This window comes from Pocillopora damicornis, chromosome 8 (genome assembly GCF_964200805.1).
Source record: "Pocillopora damicornis chromosome 8, jaPocDami1.2, whole genome shotgun sequence".
In the NCBI taxonomy this organism is placed as follows: domain Eukaryota; kingdom Metazoa; phylum Cnidaria; class Anthozoa; order Scleractinia; family Pocilloporidae; genus Pocillopora; species Pocillopora damicornis.
In genome coordinates this window covers 4,150,197-4,168,978 of record NC_142677.1, presented here as the reverse complement: position 1 = coordinate 4,168,978, position 18,782 = coordinate 4,150,197, and the positions used below count along the sequence as shown (strand labels likewise).

Sequence of the window (18,782 nt, the reverse complement as noted above, 5' to 3'; positions counted from 1 at the left end):
GAAGTGATTAACACGTAGCTTCTCCTTTTTGTATCCATAAGGTAATGAGAATACCTTCAAGTTTTTATCTTGATCTAACCTCAAATTCTTGTAATTAATTTACAATGAAATGTATAGCAGCTGAAGGGGAGAAGTAGCAATCAGTCCTTGGGAGTTAATGGGTCATAAGCTTCAGAGAAAAGAAAGCATTAGGGTTATAGATGTTATGAATACTTAAGATTAAAATTGTTAGTAGGTGACAGATTCACATGTTCATGTAAATAGGGTATTGAATATTTGTTAACTTGTGAAAGAAACTTGATTAAAAATAGGGTCAAGCAATTTTTCATTGTGTGTTAACCCTTTAAGCCTTTCAATCCCATGAGTGACCAAGACAGAATTTCTCCTTACAATATCAATACAATATCAAGCAGACAAGTGATGGGATTGAAGAAAATATCAGCCAGGGGAGGGGATTATTAGTTGATCCAATACCAAATTCTCAAAACTAAACATGCATATTATGAAAAATTAAACATGATGAAAATTTGGACCAGAATTTTCAATATCTGGTTGGGCATTTATTTGAGGTGATAAGCTATTTTCATTTAATTTTTTAAAGATGTTTTATTGCTGGTTTAAGACAGGGTGTGTAATTTTGGTCTAGGTTTAAAATAGGGTTGGAATAATTTTGTATTTCAACTTAAGGCAGGGCAACAGTTGATTTTAAGAAGGGTGCTATCTCTGCTAAAAAAAAGGTACTACTGAAAAAAGCCTCTATTTGAGCTGTTCATGTTTCTCAGATAAATTTCTACTTTTGTTTGATATTGAGAAGGCTTTACCAACCCCTCCTTCCCCTGCCCCACCCCCATTGTCTTCCTTTGTCCAATTTTTGTTTTGTTTCAAAGCTTTTTGTAAAGCTCTTTACTCTGTCTGATATGTCTAACCAAAGGGGTTAGAAAATGAATTGATAGAATTGATAGCAACACAAAGAATAAATCTGCTTACATGATTTATTCATCAATCATCTGATAAACTTAGGAGTTCTGCTCTTATCTACAAATACTGGTCAGTGAAATCTCAACTGTCAAAGTTTTTCATTTTATCATGGTAATAGTAACAGGCAAAAAATATGTGCAAAAACACTCCAATATTTAAAGCTACTGCATACGCCTTAAAAAATTGTGTTACGTAATATATGTCTCACACCACTAACCTACAATAAAGTCTTTTGTATTTGAATAGTAATGGTTTACATATTTACAATTTGTGTACAGTATGAAACTACTCGAACCGGATTCTTTTGATTGAAAAGAAAAACAAACAAAAAAAGAAAAACAAACTAAAAAAAAAAAGAAAACTTTTATCCTTGCAAGCGATCTGAATCGTATTTACTCATCTGATCCGCCTATAATCTCCAAAAAAACTTCAATAAACTAAGCAAAACTATTTCTTGTGACAGACATAAATGATCAAATCATACAAAAGCATACAGTAAATTTAGGATCAAAATAAACCAATCATAAAATGATAAAGTTTCCTGAGAGGTCCGAGGTTTGTTTGTTTTCTATGCAGTAAGTTTTGTGTTTTTACTTCAATATTATTGGTTCGTTTACAAAAAAAGACACTTTGACATCCTTTGTTCTCAATAAACATGTTCATTGGTTCACTTTTCTTCATTTCGATCCGGTTCAAATAATCTCTCTGCTCTAAGCGCTTCACAAACTTTGTTTTCTTTCGTTCATTCACGATTTTTGTGGTTGTGTTGTAATTGTCACTGAGCTGGTTGCCTCACCTTTTGAATTGTAAGTGATTATTTAATTTTTTTCCAGATTTCACAATTATTTGTGAACTGGCGATGTTAGATAATAAGGCGACAGTTAGACTGACTATTGCTAAGTAAATTCTTTGCGTGTTGTTTACCTGCTTCTGTGATGTTATTGTATGTGAGGTCTAACGTGTGTAGCTGACAGTTGTTGTTGTTGATGGCTTCAGCCAAGTGCTGTGCTCCAATGTCTGAGATGTTATTGTTGTAGAGTTCTAACTTGCGTAGCTGACAGTTGTTGTTGTTGATGGCTTCAGCCAAGTACTTTGCTCCAATGTGTGAGATGTTATTGAATGAGAGGTTTAACGTGTGTAGCTGACAGTTGTTGTTGTTGATGGCTTCAGCCAAGTGCTGTGCTCCAATGTCTGAGATGTTATTTCCTGAGAGGTTTAACGTGCGTAGCTGACAGTTGTTGTTGTTGATGGCTTCAGCCAAGTGCTGTGCTCCAATGTGTGAGATGTTATTTGCTCTGAGGTTTAACGTGCGTAGCTGACAGTTGTTGTTGTTGATGGCTTCAGCCAAGTGCTGTGCTCCAATGTCTGAGATGTTATTTTCCCAGAGGATTAACGTGCGTAGCTGACAGTTGTTGTTGTTGATGGCTTCAGCCAAGTGCTGTGCTCCAATTTCTGAGATGTTATTTGCTGAGAGGATTAACGTGCGTAGCTGACAGTTGTTGTTGTTGATGGCTTCAGCTAAATACTTTGCTCCTTCGTCTGTCAATTGATTCCATGTGAGGTCTAACCAGCTCAGTTGAGATTTACTACATTTTAACAACTTACAAATTTCAAAACAACCTAATGGACCAAAGTTATTCAAAGCCAAATGCAAATGTGAAATTTGTTGAACATTCTTAAGTACAGTAACTACTGAAGCACAATCAACAGGTGTGAGTTGACAACGATTAAAATTTACAAAATTAAAGTTAATTTGTTGTAGTTTTCTCTGAACTATTTCCTCCATCTCACTACTTTCGTTAATGCATTTAAATAATGTCACTGCTAAATGTTTTTTGTCTCTAGTCGGCCAACAAGTTAGTTTCCTTGGCTCCATATCCTCTGGCCACTCTTCGTTGTAGAACTCGCTTTCTTCCTCTACAGTTTCCACAGGAAGAAGGTCTGTGATGATTTCGCTCGGTAGGTTTTCTTTCTCGTTCATTAGTCCTGCAAGAAACTGAAAAACCAGCTGCCATTTGCTGTCCGCGATGTTCGTAGAAACAAAGTTCCTCAGTTCTGTTTCATCCATTTTTGCTAGGTGCCTCGCAGCGAAAAACTCTTGCATTGTTAAATGAATGAAACAGAATTGTTGTTCACGTTTTAGCGGGGTAGTTTCACGGTCGGGTAAGCGGTGAAAAAGAGCGCTGCCTTCCAATCCGCGTACTTCGTTTCCCCCGAAGACCAGCCTTCCTTCTTTAATTCCTTCAAATGCCATTTTTTCAAGTTTTTCGAATTTCTTTTCAACGTTAGGGGGCAAATTATCTGATTCAAAATCTTCGCGAGTGAAATTCTTGCCGCGGAATTCTTCGTTGTGTCTCAAGTAAAATATTTTCACTGCTTTCTTGTAAATATCTGTTAATTTCGTTGGTAGACTTAGACTTTTAGAACCGTAGAACTTCGCCATTTGAAAGAGACTTGAGCAAATGATGAAGCAACTCGCAGGAATGTAGCATAGAGAGAGAATGTTCCTGTTGCCGCCGATGTGTCGCCATATTGTTTTGCCCGCATGCTTGTCCTCCTCAGCAAATTTGGTTACGTACTCTTCGACTTGTTCGGATGAGAAGCCGAGGATCTCGAAGACTTTGTCGAAATTAACACGCTCGATGCATGACAAAGCCGTAGGTCTTGTGGTTGTCAAAACGGCAGCTCCGTTGAGAAGTTTCCCAGTCGCGAGTTTCTCGTATAGAGCATACAAGGGCATCTTCTCGTCTGCGCGGTTTTTAAATTGAGGCTCGAAGTTTTCCTCGCCGATCTTTGACTTATGTTTAAATTCATCGATTCCGTCGAAAATCAGGAGAACTCTTTGGGGGTTCTCAAGGATGTAATTCCAGACTTCATCATCTATGTGATCTGAGGGGGAATGTTCTGACGATGTGAGCAGTTCCCGGAGGCTAAGGTCGGTTGCCGCGTTGAATGCTCTGAATTTGATGAAGAAAGCAGCATGAAAATGAATTTTATCATCAGATGATTCATGGAATACTTTGTGAAATGCCCAGTCTCTGAGGAGTTTGGTACAGCAAAGTGTCTTTCCGATTCCGGGACGACCAACAATCAAAACGTTTTTGTTTTCGTGGTTAAGAATGTCATCCGGCCCTCTTGGTGTTGTGTTTTCCCCACCCGATCTGGTGTAGACTTCGAGTTTCTGCCGTCTGTCTCCAGTAAAGTCATAATTAGCCATGTCTGGAACAACGACAAGGTTTGTGTAAATCTGATCCAGAGTCAAATGTTTAGCTGGGCGTCCTTCGCCGGGAGTACTTGAAAAAGGCGACCGGAGTTGGGGAGGTTGATTTGTCTCTTCTTTAATAATTTTCTTTGTATTCTCGATGAATTCCTGAAGCGGTGGTTTTCGGAATTGTTGAGACTTGCTTGGCAGATTCAGGTGAGCCTCTAGAAACTTGAAATTTTCCATGAAACTATCCTCTTTCCGCGCTCGTAACAAAATATAGACGGTTTCTAACAGAATGCCAAAGAGAAAAATTCCGTTCACGACAAGAACAGCGCGCATCCAGGAGTTTTTCTTAGTTGCTCGTTGATTATGACACTCGTGCCAGACGCCAGTAGAATTCCTTGGCTGACTCCCTCCAGAGGTTAGATAACAAGGAAAGTTGGGGGGGAAGTCCAGAGGATAAAGTAACTGTTGAAGAACCATGAAGAGAACTCCTAAACAATCCTTGCGAAAAGTTGACAGCAGTAAGCGATAAACAGCTTTTTACTAGAAAGTGCGTTTCCTTGGTCGCGCAACTGCCCCTCGAGATCATCGTTACGAGCGCTTGGCGACAGTTGATCGACTGTACGGCTCGCTATTTGGGAGTATATAGCACAGACAGTTCCGATGAAGAAAAAGTTCATGATCACAAAGGCATAGATAGGAACGTCGCGTTTGTTATACTGCTTCTCGTATAACTCGAAACATCTTCCACGGACAAGGTCGATGTTTTCACTCTTCGCCCCGCCACAGCGGAAATCATACCTGGATTCGCTGTGTTCTGCGTCTGCAAAAATGCCAAGGAAGATTACACCGATCAGGATCCAAACAACGACTGCGGCATGGCTAACTGTGTTAAACGTTTTTGGTTTAAGTAATTCCTTCAGATTATCCATTGTTAGCGTTTGTATTCTCACTGTTTTCGATCAGATGAAAATCGCATCATGTCGTGAGTTGAAATAATGAAAGTATGGTGACTTCCGGTCAGTCATTGCTACAGATTTTACAGTTTCTTTATGATAAGAGCTACAATTGTAATTCTTGGCAAAGTTACAGCTGTCAACTAACCAATGGTTTGTTTCCATCTTTTCTCGACTACTCAGGAAGCTGATATGGGAAACGGAGAGAGGAAACTCCCTGAACATATCTTTACTTAAGTGTAGAAATGTACACAGTGACCGAAATGGCAGATTTAACGAAATGTTGTCAAACCGAGTGGTTGTTCATGGATTTGACGATTTTGACGAATTGTAGTCAAATTCGTCAGAGCGAAATCAGCTTGGCGGATTTCATGATTTTGACGAATTTTCGCCGTTTTTGTTACTGCATGCATTTCTAGACTTTTTTTCGGAAACTGAAATGGATAGGTGCTGTAAGTGTCATTAATCCGAAATTATTTTGATAGAGGCTTTGAAAAGACAATCACAAGTATGGCGAAGGCTTTTACTTTCTGAGGCAAATTGCACGCTTAGTAGTGTAACCAGAAAAGATGTGACTCGTCGCTGCACAATCTCCTTCACCTTCCCCCTGTACCTAAGCCAAAGTAATTTTCTGGCTAGTTACGAGCGCCTCTAATCACGCCTTGGTTGTTCGACTTTCATTTTTCTCACCAGTTTTCAAGATCGTGTAATTTTTCCGAGATTGACTTGTACGACTGCCAACCGTGATACAAAAGTGAAGACATGGGAGACATACCCGTATGAAAATGAAACCACAGATCATTTCCAGCGTCAAAGGTTCTCTATTTTACTGATTTTTAGAGATTTACATTGATGCAGAGTACCCCGTCATTTCTTTGTTTGTTTGTTTTTTTTTGCGAAAGTTAAGGGATAAGAATAAGCACTTAGAGTGAAGAAACGATGCAGTTGCAGAATAGTAGGTTGTGAAAAAAATCAGGCTTCGACGGGATTCGGACCCGCTCCTCCCAGATACTAGTTGAGCACCGTCGGACCATCTAACCTGAGGACCTACTTAAATTTGGCCGTTCCCTCTTCCTTCATGCGGCTACGCAGCTCAGTTATAGTCTCGGAAGGCACGGGCTTGAAACCCCTCCGATTTTGAACCTTCTCAGGATTTCAGGCTTCTTTTTGGCAATCACTTCAACTGCAACTTATCTGAGAAGATCGGTTCTTCCACCTTACTCAGTGGTACTTTATGTGGCGAGAACTTTTATGATTTTGGTGAGACGGTATTTTGCGGGGTTATACTTTTGCGATCTCAAAACAAGGCCGGCAAATACAAAAGAAGGGAATTAAAATTCGCGATTCAAGCGTTTCAAATTCATTTTAGTTTCCAAAATGTCGTAACTTTTGACGACTGGACGAAAGATATTCGAAGGAGTTTGACCAATCTAGCCGATTCAGATGAAGATGATAGCGAGAATCTCTACTCCATATGCGAAAACCTTTGCAAATTAAAGACAACACTTCACAACAGAAGGTACAAAATAAACTGAATTACCAGTAAGACCAGTTAATAAAATTTTTATGTATTTGCCGATACACATCTTGTATATGTTGTTTTTTTTTCACATTTCAGATCATTTTTTCTGTTATTTGAATGTTCTATAGGGAATTAAATTTCGCGAGAATTTTCATCCGCTGGACAATGATTTCACCTTTTTTCTACAGTTGCGAAAAAGGCGAATTTAAACACCAATAATGTGTACCACCCACAAGCCAAAATATCGTAGATCTCATTTATTGAAGTTAACAGTATCGCTATACACGTCGGTCTTACAAATTGGAATATTAACGCGCATCGAGTAATTCTTTTTTAATAAAAACAGCATTTCCTTAAATTTTCTTTTAGTTTAAGGTGGCTGAAAACAGTTTTCCGAAACACCTACTGACTGTATTGGAAGCGCTCAAAAACCAACCTCCCTCTTCGGTCTCCTCGCTGAGGTTGAACCAATTTCACACTTGTTGACTAAAGGATTGAAATAGTGTGCGTGACTTGGCAATCGCTATTATTATGCTAATGTTATTAAACAATTTTTAGGGACTGTATCGGAAACTCCTCGAGCGGTATCCTCGCAACTTCAAGATTTTCTTTTTCGCAATAACGCGCCACTGTTGGGAAAAATTTAACGACTTCAATCTAACCGTTTCAACGTTATGATGCTGCTAAGTTTACATTTGACTGATTTGAATCAACGTAAAGAAATCGAAAGATTACGTTTTGTTTTTCGTTGGACGAATTTTCAACATGTTCTCTTGTTTGTTGCCAATTGGCGACTTGTCGAAATTTCAGTCGCCAAATGTTCTCTCGCAATGGCGGCCAAAATGGTTGGGGCTTGGGGAGCTGCGCTAGAGCCTGACAGATGCTATATTATAAAATGATATGGACAGTTGGCAATCCTCGTAGTTTTATTTAGGTATGTTTCTGGCAAGAATGTGAAAGGTGGAGTATGTTTTCAGGGAGATTTGTTTTCAAATTAAAATAATTGAAATAAAAGTATTAGATCCCAAGTTTTGTCTGCATTCATAATTAATAGAGCTAAGCATTTGGTGTCATAAACAAACCACATTACCACAGTTTAAAATGGAAAACAAAACAGTTTTGGAAGTGCTTTTTTTTTCTACTTAGCACCTTTTTTTCTCTGAAGTCTCTAAAATGCTTTATTTGCGTCAACTACAACTTCAGAAGTTTTTATCTTTGCTTCATTTGAGTTTATTTTGGCTTCTTCGAAAGAAGAGAATAAATGAAACCTGAAGCGGACCTTTTGATTTGCTAGTCAGACTAAGAGACAAGTTGACAGTGGTCGTAATTAAAATATTTAGGAGGCATCTTTAAAAGTTGACATGCACACCCTTAAACCTGTTAAACCGCTGAGAAAGGGGGGCATCGGGGTGTATTAGCAGCCGCAATCATCCAAAACCACACAACCGCAAAAAAAATTGGATCAAAACCGAAAACCGCATGCAAAACAGTCTTAAAAATTTCAACATCCTAGTGATCAAAACCCTGATCGATCTGATGCAGTGGTGACAAGTGGAGCACACAGAGCTTTTTGGGGCTATTCGAGATCAGTGGAGACGCATAATTGCCGCTCAGATCGCAGAGAAACGGGACCCAAATAGGAAAAACCGAAGTTTTCTGGCACAAAGATCGAAAAGCCAATCTTAAAAATAGCCAAAACCGCAAAACCGAAAATCCCAATACCCCAACCTGAAAGTGACTGGGATCTAATTTCTCCTCACACCTGAATCAAACATTGAGGTCACAAGAATACAGAGAATTATCACCAAATAAATCAGCTCTTGTTTGTTAAACAAATTCTCCTTACCAGCCCCTCAGAAAATGTATGACAAAAAGTTTGGAGAATATGTATACTGATGTTAGGGTGTAAAAAGGTAAACATAAATGACAGGATATATCAAACCTCAACATTTCACCATTCAAACTGACAAAAATTAGCTGATGGGACTTCAAACAAAACGGCAGAGACCACTCTGTTTTTATTTTTTTAAATCAATATCAATCTAATGGAGGATACCACTTAGTCTGGTCAAAATCAACTAAATAATGATTCAATACTAGCTAGTCTGTACAATTTTTCATAACTGAGCATTGTAATATTAATATCATCATGTTCAACTTTGACTTTTTGACCATAGTATTCATACAGTCAACTCTTCATTAAACATTGATGTCCTTCCTTCCATTCAGTTGTCATAGGGGAAATTTTATTTACAAATTTCATTTTTTTTTTAACAATGATTTACTGATATGTTTTCTTTCCTTAAGTTATTCAGTGCAAGATTCTATTCTCTGTTCTAAACGATGCTGTTATTATCATGGGGATAATTTTAAATTCCTAATGAATAAAAAATATGTTAATTGTACAGTTCAGTTTTCTTACATTACATGACAGTTAGTAATATTGTCAGTGTGAACATTAATTCCTGATTGGTGCAAATTACTACAAAACTAAACATAAATTGGAAATAATGTTTTACTCCTTTTGTGTTTGTGGTAAGATTAAATCTAGAGTGAATATTCAAATTGGTTTCTTCGATGAAATGAGAATTTGTTTGCTTACTTTTAAGGAATGAAACATTTTGATATGAAGTGACCTCAAATATTTGTTTTCAATTTAAGGTGGAACAAATTGATTTTGTTATCACAGTTGTGTCTGTCTACTTGGTCCACTTGAATCAAAATTGCGTTTAAGCCTGTCAGGGTCTCTGGATGCCATATTAGAAAAATCTCTGAATACATCATTGAACGTAACATCACCTGAAACAAAAAAAAATGACAGCAGTTAGTCCTTTAATCCATAAGAGTGACAAGGTTCTAATTTCTCTTTACAATCTATCCCTTATATCAAATGTTCAAGTCATGAGAATGAAGGAAATGATCAACAACTAAGAAAGCTCTTCATGGTTTTACAAATTCTCCTTGTTAGACCCTTGGAAATGTATAGAGAACAGTATGGAGAATATGCATAATGATGTCAGGGTGTAGAGGGTTAACCTTTACACCCTTTGGAGTGATTAATGAGTAATTTCCCTCTGCAACTAATTATAATCATGGATAAGTAGAGTGCATTTGATTTATCATAATGATATCATAATATTTTTCATCATACTGCTTGCCCAGAAATATCCAGGAACTAGTGGACTTTCATTGTAGACAAACATGATGAACAATACAGTGGTTAGATTACATTGCTTACCACTCCTTAAATTCACTGATAATTAAAACAACAACAACAACAACAACAAACAAAACAAATCAGAAAAAAATAGATGGAGCACTCTTAAAAAGATCTTACCCTGGGCAATCTCATTATCTTCTCTCATTTCTTCATTCAGTCTTGCCAGTCTCAACCTATAAACAATTTCATTTTTCACCGTCTAGTAAATGTTGACAAGTTAGAAATGGACCAAAAGCAGCTATATGTTTACCGTAATAGATACCAAAATAACCTGACATCCAAAAACAAGGTGTAGATATAAAATTTACAATTCCTAACAATGATTCTTTCACAAAAGAAGACAATGACATATGAATGACATATGAATTTTTTGGGATTCTTTCATTCACCTCTTGAAGGATAAATAAAAAAACCAGTCCTAGGAACAGCATCATAATCAGGCGATATCCACTGTTATATTGCATTTGTATACTTACAGAGTAACAATATCTGCATTTGTTTGTTTCAGTGCAATTGTAAGAGGGTCCTGAAATTAACAAAAGAAATTGATCAAGAAACTTTCATGAGCACTGTTTTTAAAGCCACTTGTGACCTTTCATGCAACATTTACTGCTTCCTCTGTTTTCCAGGGGAACACAGATTAATTTGGAAGGAAAGTCTGGCAGTTCAGGGGAGGTTGTCTCCAAGGGCCTTTTTCATGCATCACCACATTATGTTCACACTCACCTCTCCATTTTCATCAACATCATGCTGGTTACCTCCTCGCTTCAGGAACAAGAGGATAGGACTGAAAATAAAGAAGCAGTATTAATATAAGTGATGACAGATGATGCCACAGCTGGGTGAACTGTTTTAAGCCCTGGCCACACCACTGTGTTGTGTTCTGGAGATAGACACTATGCTAAGGAAAGAACTGGTTGTTAAGAGCTACAGGAACTAGGTTTAAGTACACATAGTTATGGAACTTTTACTTGAACATGTGGTTGTAAGTCTTAAACTTACTAATATTCATACATTGATAATAACAACTTGAAGCAAAAAAGAAAAAGAAATAAAATGCTTTGCCTTACAGAAACAAGCAAGGTTCTTAATAGACTCACAAAGACTGCAGGAAATAGTGAAGGTCAGAACAAAAATTGTTCTAACAAAATAGTCACAGGCCACAAAGGATTGTGTTTTCCAATCCTCTAGGTGAGAGAAGCCTACAGGAACTAGGTTTAAGTACACACAGTTATGGAACTTTTACTGAAACATGTGGTTGTAAGTCTTAACCTTACCAATATTCATATACTGATAATAACAACTTGAAGCAAGAAAGAAAAAGAAGTAAAATGCTTTGCCTTACAGACACAAACAAGGTTCTCAATACACTCACAATGACTGGAGAAAACAGTGATGGTAAGAGAGAAAATGGTTTTAATAGAATCTTATTTTTGATCAACTCACCCTGTCTGCCCAAGAAGTGCTGCATGATGAAGTGCACCTCTTCCCCTCTTGTCTTTCTGGTTTATTTTAGCTCCATTTTGTAAAAGGAACTCACAAGCTGGTAATGATCCCTTGAGGAAGAAAAATAATAATTTCATTACATGATGACCCTTCCATGAAGGAATTGCAAGTACTTAGCATCGCAGAACACTGTCAACAGAAAGAGTCAAACCTACCCCTAAGACAGACTGGTGAAGTGCTGTTTTTCGTTCATCTTCCTCATTTACCCAGTTCACTTTGGCACCTGAAAATTTTCCATAAACACTTTCATGACTTGTACATTTTTGAGGAAAGCGGAAAGTTACACACAGTTTGTGTGATTACTGTAAGTATCACTTTCCAGAAATGTATGTGCAGCCATTAAATAAACAATAAGTGCAGCATGTTCTTGTCTACCTTCTGCAAGTGATGCAGCCATAAGAGGAAGACTCTTCCATTCTGCTGCTTTGAAAAGTAACTGCAACAAAAACCCACAATTAAAACAAGCCAGAAGCAATGTCATGTACCATTAAACTGTTGACCCCTGAGAGTGACCAGCATGTACTTTTTTTCTTACAGTATCACCCATGAATCACACATTAACATCACAAGAATAAAGGACATGATCACCAACTAAAGAGGCACTGAATTGTTAAACAAATTCTCCTTGTCATCATGTCACTAAATGTATAGAGAACAGTATGGAGAATATGCATGCTGATGTTTGAGTGTAAAGGGTGAATAATCACCACTAAGTATCATCTTAATAACTCTCAGGACATTACAAAACAGCATACAATGACATAACAAATAAATAAATAGATAGTGCAGACCTCTTTATTTGATAATTAAAGGTGCATACCCTACTGGGATGAACTCTTTTCAACACAGCAATCGCTTTCTCTTTGTCCTCCTTCAGTCTTTTCTCCAGGTCACCATTGCCATTATTCTGCACTCTTTCACAAATGGTTGCCTCGTGAGTCACACCATCTTCTCTTATGGTTGAATCAAATGAACTCCCTTATCTCTACCCTAAGGCTGCCTGTCACCTCTCACTGTCACCACATGATGTTGATAGTGCACTAGTTCCCGGTCTGTCCTCATCATGTGAGTCACTGCTAGCAGTCTCATCATTGAGAAAATTTGAAGCAACATGTTCTAACTATTCAGAGTCTTCACTTGCTACATCTGCGAGAGTATTTCAGCAGGGGCACTCTTTCAGTTGTCCATCTTTGACTTTGACTTCATGGCAAGTTTCCTATAAAAAAGTTTACTTTTTTTGGAGTCTGTTCTCTCAACAGCCAAATGTGTGCCCCTTTCCTCATGGTGAACTTTCAATCTTGCAAGATTTCCAATGATCCCTTTTTCCAAAGTTTGACAGTTTTTTAGAAAGGTTTTGAGGGAAACAAACTTGTGTTGTACATATTTTAACTTCATCCAAGTCTCACTTTCACCCCTTCAACAAAAATCATGTGATAATTATTTTTAAAAAAATGTTATAAACTATAAAAATTTAGGAATTAATATTTAAAATAACAAACAGTACCTGCTACTTTGAGGAGTTTGTTTATTTATATGGGAATTGACTTTTGCCTCAAGAATTCCATTGACTAATTCATTTCCTGATTCTGTCATTAACTTAAAAACAAAACCTAAAATTACTACATAACATTAATTTAGTTCTATTTTACCTGTACCTTTTCTCTAAAATTAAAAATATCCCATCACCAAGTCAGAGACTATGCCTTGATCACTTTAAGATGCAAGCCCATTTAAAATTATGCCAGAGTATTGTCCAGCACAACAGTTGCAAACCCAAAACATAGTGCTTACAAACAATAAAGGTATGCATCTTATGTTACCTTGACTTGCTCTGGTTCCTATGCATCAGGAGTCAATGAGCAAACTTTAAAGACATGTACACCCAAACTCCTGTTAAAACAAGCATTACCAAATTGAAATAAAGAATTGACAAAATAATTTGCAAGCATGCCAGTGTAGCCAGAAAAACCTGTCCTCCAAGAGCTCTAAAAGAAAAAAGGGCAGGAAATCTGACAGGCCAGGCACAACTCATGTCTCCCACCATTAGACTATACTACATTAAACATACACTGTATGAGCAGACTACAACTAAGTAGCTATAAGAATGATGTGCAGCTTTCTGATAATTTCTGGAAGTTTCTAAAATTTCTAGAATATGACAGCTTTATTCCAGAATCCTATTCTAGCTTCTTTCAAGAAAACATTTTCCAAGTTTTAAGCTCTTTCAAAAGCTGGAAATAGCTGGAATTTAATGCATGCATTAGCTGCTGCCAGAAATTGACAGCTTTTTCCAGTCTATATTTCTTGCAGGAAACTGGAATAAGCTAGAAATAGTTAACAACTAATTTACATTTAGGAAAACTGAGAGAAATTGTCAGCTTAGTCAGTTTCATTTTATTTTAAAGTCTTGAATAAGAAAATGAAAAGAAGTACTTTACCTTAAGGCTTGCCATACATAATAGATTAAAAAGTAGTAAAACTTACACAACTATATCATTGGCTCTTTTTTTTTTTTTTAAATTCTAGATCTACCTTTTCAAAATCAGTGGGATCTTTTCTTTTTTGTTAGTAGCGGTGATCAGCGATTTGATATTTACAATAATGCTGCTGGAAACCCTGAGTAAATAGATAAATCAGTTTTGGGCAGGTACACTTGATGTACAGTTATAAGTCACCTGTCATTGAAAAATGGATTCTCGACATGCTGATTTTTTTTCATAATGCAAAGCCACTAATCAATATTTATTAGCAGATTTGTTTGATTATAAAGTCATCTAATCAGTGACTAACATTATCGGTTTTAAACAAGTTTCTCATAATCAATTAAGAACTCCGACAAAAGCTGTTCACCGCAGAGTTTTGAATAAGAAATTTGCATAAGGGAATTTACACTTATAAAAACCCAAGATACAACTAGAATAGATTGTTTCTTTTACCTTGCTGTTTGTGTTTTAGTCCAAATTTTTCCTAAGAATAAACAATTGTCAGTCACATTGTGACTACCATTGACAACTTGAGAATGGTTGCTTTTGTCAGGCCTAGGCCTCACATTATGAAGAGCAAACTTTGTAGAGAGATACTTAACACTACAAGTACAATGATAAATAAGTAAATGACTCACTTTTTTGTTAATTACAACAACTTTATCGACAATGACCGCAGCAATTCGGAGCCCTAGCAACACACCAATCGTTTGAGTTGCCAGAAAGGTAAATGATTTCCTCAAGGATACAGTCCACAACGATCGTGTACGTAAGAGCCGTCGTTACAGTAATAACCTGGTCAGCAGTGAAATTCATCGGTTTTTGGTAAACAAACATGACGGATCGGCAGTTGTGGTTACAACGGCCGCTTGCTTCACAAAAAATGCGAAGTGTGTCCAGGGCATCCTTTACTTTGTAGCGGAGGACTTTGCTACGGATTTTTTATTAACTTTGCAAGAAAGAGTGATGCTTGGACAGAATGGGCGCGAAGCGAACAAAAAGAATAACCATCTGGCAAACCTTGCTCCTGAAGAATTTCACACGTGTTTATTTTCGACCCATCCCAGACTGTGATATTTATCAGGTAATTTAGTGTTAACAACTGGGTTGAAAACGTAAATTAGCCACGGTAAAGAGTAAAAAAGCTGACGTTTCGAGCGTTCGAAACGTCAGCTTTTTTACTCTTTACGGTGGCTAATTTACGTTTTCAACCCAGTTGTTAACACTAAATTACCTACGGCCTGCTATACTCTCCCACCGACGCAGCACCACAGTTTCTTTAGAAACTTACCCCTTCATTCATTTGCGATATTTATCGCCGACTTTGAAGTGACCACAGCTTTTCAATACGATCAAAGCAAAATTCCCACAAGATTTGAATTTGGAAGCGTCTGTTCGCGGTGTGACATTCATATCTCCACGTGTTTTACCGTGATCGTCCTTGGCGTCCGTTTTAACTTTCAGTCTCGTCCTGTTCAGCTGAGTTCTGTTTAGTTTTGATTTCCGAAAATGCCAAAGCACAGGTACGTTGTTGTTGACTGGGGATCGTGGGGAGTGGAGGCGCAGAGTTCCTCGAAGATCATCGTTTGTGATCCCTTCAATGTGAGAGAAGGAGAAAAATGTTCACTGCAAGGAACAGATCCAGCGACAAAGAGACCCATGTTGTTTCAGGGACATGTTCTTGCAGTATTTGGTGAGTTTATACACCCAGTATTTTTCTCAATTACATTGATTTTCGTTTTGAAGTGCTACAAATGCTTGGTAAACCCGTTTTCTTTCGAATTCCTTGGTTTGATCTGCACATCACTACTCGTTAAAACATAAATCTCAAGAATTTTGACTTCACACAGGTTTTCGATTTTGACGGTTCTTTTCATTCTTAGCTTTATGTCTATGCTCTCTTGTTAATGTCTTTTTCATGTCAAAACTATAGTCAGGAGACATTGGTCAAGTTGATAGAGGATGCTACCGATGCAAAGTCAGCTGTGGAGGCACTAGCAAGGCAGCTGTTCTCAAGTGAGGAACTGCAGAATTCATCAGTCGCTGGCTTTCAGTGCAATAAAGATTATGAAGCAAGACCAGGCTTGAGTCCATCAAGGTGGAGCCTTTTAGAAAGTGAGTTAATTTTTAAAGGTGTATTTCTTTAATTATTTATATACACCTATATGTGCTCACTGTTTTTGGTTTTGTGTCACAGGTCTTGGCTGCATTTCCTTGACTTTTGTTTAAAAAATATATGCATTAGACATTGATGGAAGCTGAAAGAAAAGTTCTCATCATTATGGTCACATGTCAAAATACTGCACATACATACTGTCATACTACATGTTGTCAAATGTTCAACATTTCCAACTACATTTGCACTTCAAATAACATAGGCAAACCAGCTTACATGTATGTGTTTACAGCCTTTTTGCCACTCAATTAAAATTACCTGAAGATTCATTTGGGAGGGTGCAGTTCATAGATTGTGCTATTTGGCGCATGGAATGGAGTGCAAGGGAGTATCTACAAACAGAACAATTGCAGCCTCCTGAATGAATCAGCACATAATATGAATTGGGTGGCAACAAGGATGCACACATGTAAGCTGACTGCATCTATTTACTGGTTTAAATTCAGCAATTAAAAATTCAGTAATGAACATATGATTGAAAATAATTCAAGTTCTTTCAGGAAGAGTTCCCCTGTATAATTTATGTTTTTCACTATACAGTTTCAAATGCAACATCCTTTTTACTTAAACTGCTTACATTTACTTTTTCCTTTTTACAGGTATTTTGCTAAGGAAAGGATTCACTGCAGCTACAAGGTCATCTGTGAGAAAGAAACTTGGCCTGGTTCTAAAGAAGGCCAGAGCAAATAAAGAAAATAAGGCCAAAGCAAATAAAGAAAACAAGGCCAAAGCAAATAAAGAAAACAAGGCCAGAGCAAATAAAGAAAACAAGGCCAGAGCAAATAAAGAAAACAAGGCCAGAGCAAATAAAGAAAACAAGGCCAGAGCAAATAAAGAAAACAAGGCCAGAGCAAATAAAGAAAACAAGGCCTGAGCAAATAAAGAAAACAAGGCCAGAGCAAATAAAGAAAACAAGGCCAGAGCAAATAAAGAAAACAAGGCCAGAGCAAATAAAGAAAACAAGGCCAGAGCAAATAAAGAAAACAAGGCCAGAGCAAATAAAGAAAACAAGGCCAGAGCAAATAAAGAAAACAAGCCCAAATGCAGAGGACAAGAACAGAGAAAGCTCTAGGAAACATTTTATTGTGCATGTTTTTTTTAATCAAAAAAGACAATGTTTTTTCAGTTCAGGACAGTCATAGCAACAAAGAAAAGACTTTATGTAACATATATTTTGGATAATTCATTTTTACTGTATAGAATTTCAAATAAATTTGTTCAGGGTATTGCTGGCAAAAAAAAAGCACTATTCTTGTTTTTGTTGGGCATGTGGATCCTACAAACAAAAAGCCTGTTAAGATTCATGGTAGATTACAGGCTTGGTCTTGTTTGATACATCTAATAAATTAGTTGCAAGTAAAAGTTATTATAGTCATTAGTCAGAGTGAATCATCATGAAATAAACACCTGAAAAAGCTGGACTAAATGCTGAAAAAAAATTTAAAATCTAGAAAATGCTAGAAAAAGCTGGAAATTGATACATTATCTATGTCACCGCTTCTTTAAGGAGCATGAAAGAATTTTCTAGAAAACTCTAGAAATCTACATTTTGTAATAAGCTGGAAAAAACCTGATTTTATCCTATTTTGTGATTTCTGGAATAAGCTGGCAAATTCTGGCAGATTCTACCTTGATTAGCATGTTTCATTAACATTCTAGAATGGTCTAGAATTTTCCGGAGAGAAAACTGGCAAATTCTAGAAATTTCTTGAAATTTTCTAGAAATAACAAGAATATTCATGTCTTATTTTGCAAGGGACGTGAACGATGTTGCTGCTGAAACTTCGCAGCCTTGGTGTGTCACCATCAGCATTAGCATGGTTCAAAAGCTACCTCAGAGGAAGCACGTTCGTATCGGGAATGTAGTCTCGCAGTCTCTTCTAGTTGATTATGATGTTCCACAGGGGTCCATTCTTGGCCCCTTCCTGTTCCCTGTTTACGTAAATGATTTGTTAACTGTGCCTAAACTCTGTCAAACTGCTTGTTATGTTGATGACTCAACGTTGCTTGAAATTTAAAACTAATGAGTTATGTGACACAGTCTCCGCAGTTAACTCCGATTTAAGAGAAATTTGTTGGTGGTGCTGTCACAATTCACTGCTTATGAATCCAGATAAAACCAAACTTCTTGTGGTAGGCATGCTGTAATTGCTACAATGATTACTTGACTTTACAAAAGCACTTTGTGGTAAACCAATATTACCAACACCTGTAGCAAATGATCTTGGAGTGTTTCTAGATCAGTACCTCTCCTATAATGAACACATATGTACAACGGTTGCTAGTTGTATGAACAAACTGATCCAGATCGATAGAATTAAGCATTTATTTGATAAGGAAACGCTTTCGTTGATTATTAATAGTTTTGTTTTCAGCAGGCTTTTTTATTGCTCCTCAGTTTGGAGCAACACTTCGGCGATAAACATCCATAAGCTCCAGCTTGTTCAAAATTTTGCAGCCAGGATTATCTTAGGGCTTCGCAAATATGACTATATCTCTGCAGGTCTGAGATCACTTCGATGGCTAAATGTCAAACAAAGACTTATGGTCAATGATGCAGTTATGATGCATAAATGTCTTCAAGGACTGTCACTTAGCTACTTGTCGGACAAATTTTCAACTCAAGCTACTGTTCACAACAGGCAGACAAGATATAGAAACAGCCTCAATATTCCACATTGTAGAATCACTGCTGGTCAACGCGCCTTTTATTATCGTGGCGTGAAAATATGG

The 18,782-nt window shown here is 37.2% G+C and overlaps 1 protein-coding gene and 2 pseudogenes across 3 annotated transcripts; 1 reads left to right on the top strand and 2 right to left on the bottom strand.

Annotated features, from left to right (window-relative positions):
* Positions 1-978: 978 nt before the first annotated feature.
* Positions 979-5,155, bottom strand: LOC149041020 (uncharacterized; annotated as a pseudogene). The gene has a single exon (XR_016189051.1). The product of XR_016189051.1 is annotated as an uncharacterized LOC149041020 (transcript).
* Positions 5,156-8,888: 3,733 nt separating this feature from the next.
* Positions 8,889-14,636, bottom strand: LOC149041019 (uncharacterized; annotated as a pseudogene). The gene is made up of 10 exons (XR_016189055.1): positions 14,512-14,636; positions 13,211-13,280; positions 12,211-12,804; positions 11,766-11,826; positions 11,546-11,613; positions 11,331-11,440; positions 10,611-10,671; positions 10,361-10,410; positions 10,002-10,057; positions 8,889-9,463 (listed from the first exon to the last, which is right to left on the bottom strand). The product of XR_016189055.1 is annotated as an uncharacterized LOC149041019 (transcript).
* A 453-nt stretch (positions 14,637-15,089) lies between these two features.
* Positions 15,090-17,292, top strand: LOC149041018 (uncharacterized). Its single transcript, XM_089214306.1, has 3 exons — positions 15,090-15,566; positions 15,807-15,988; positions 16,649-17,292. The coding sequence occupies exons 1-3, from the start codon at positions 15,493-15,495 to the stop codon at positions 16,921-16,923; spliced, it is 531 nt and encodes a 176-aa protein (XP_089070432.1). The 5' UTR covers positions 15,090-15,492; the 3' UTR covers positions 16,924-17,292.
* The last annotated feature ends 1,490 nt before the right edge of the window (positions 17,293-18,782 follow it).

Coding starts and splice junctions, on each gene's coding strand:
- LOC149041018 (XM_089214306.1), top strand. CDS start 15,493: ATGTTCACTGCAAGGAACAGATCCAGCGACAAAGAGACCCATGTTGTT. Junction 15,567..15,806: donor ACATGTTCTTGCAGTATTTG/GTGAGTTTATAC, acceptor TCAAAACTATAG/TCAGGAGACATTGGTCAAGT. Junction 15,989..16,648: donor AAGGTGGAGCCTTTTAGAAA/GTGAGTTAATTT, acceptor TCCTTTTTACAG/GTATTTTGCTAAGGAAAGGA.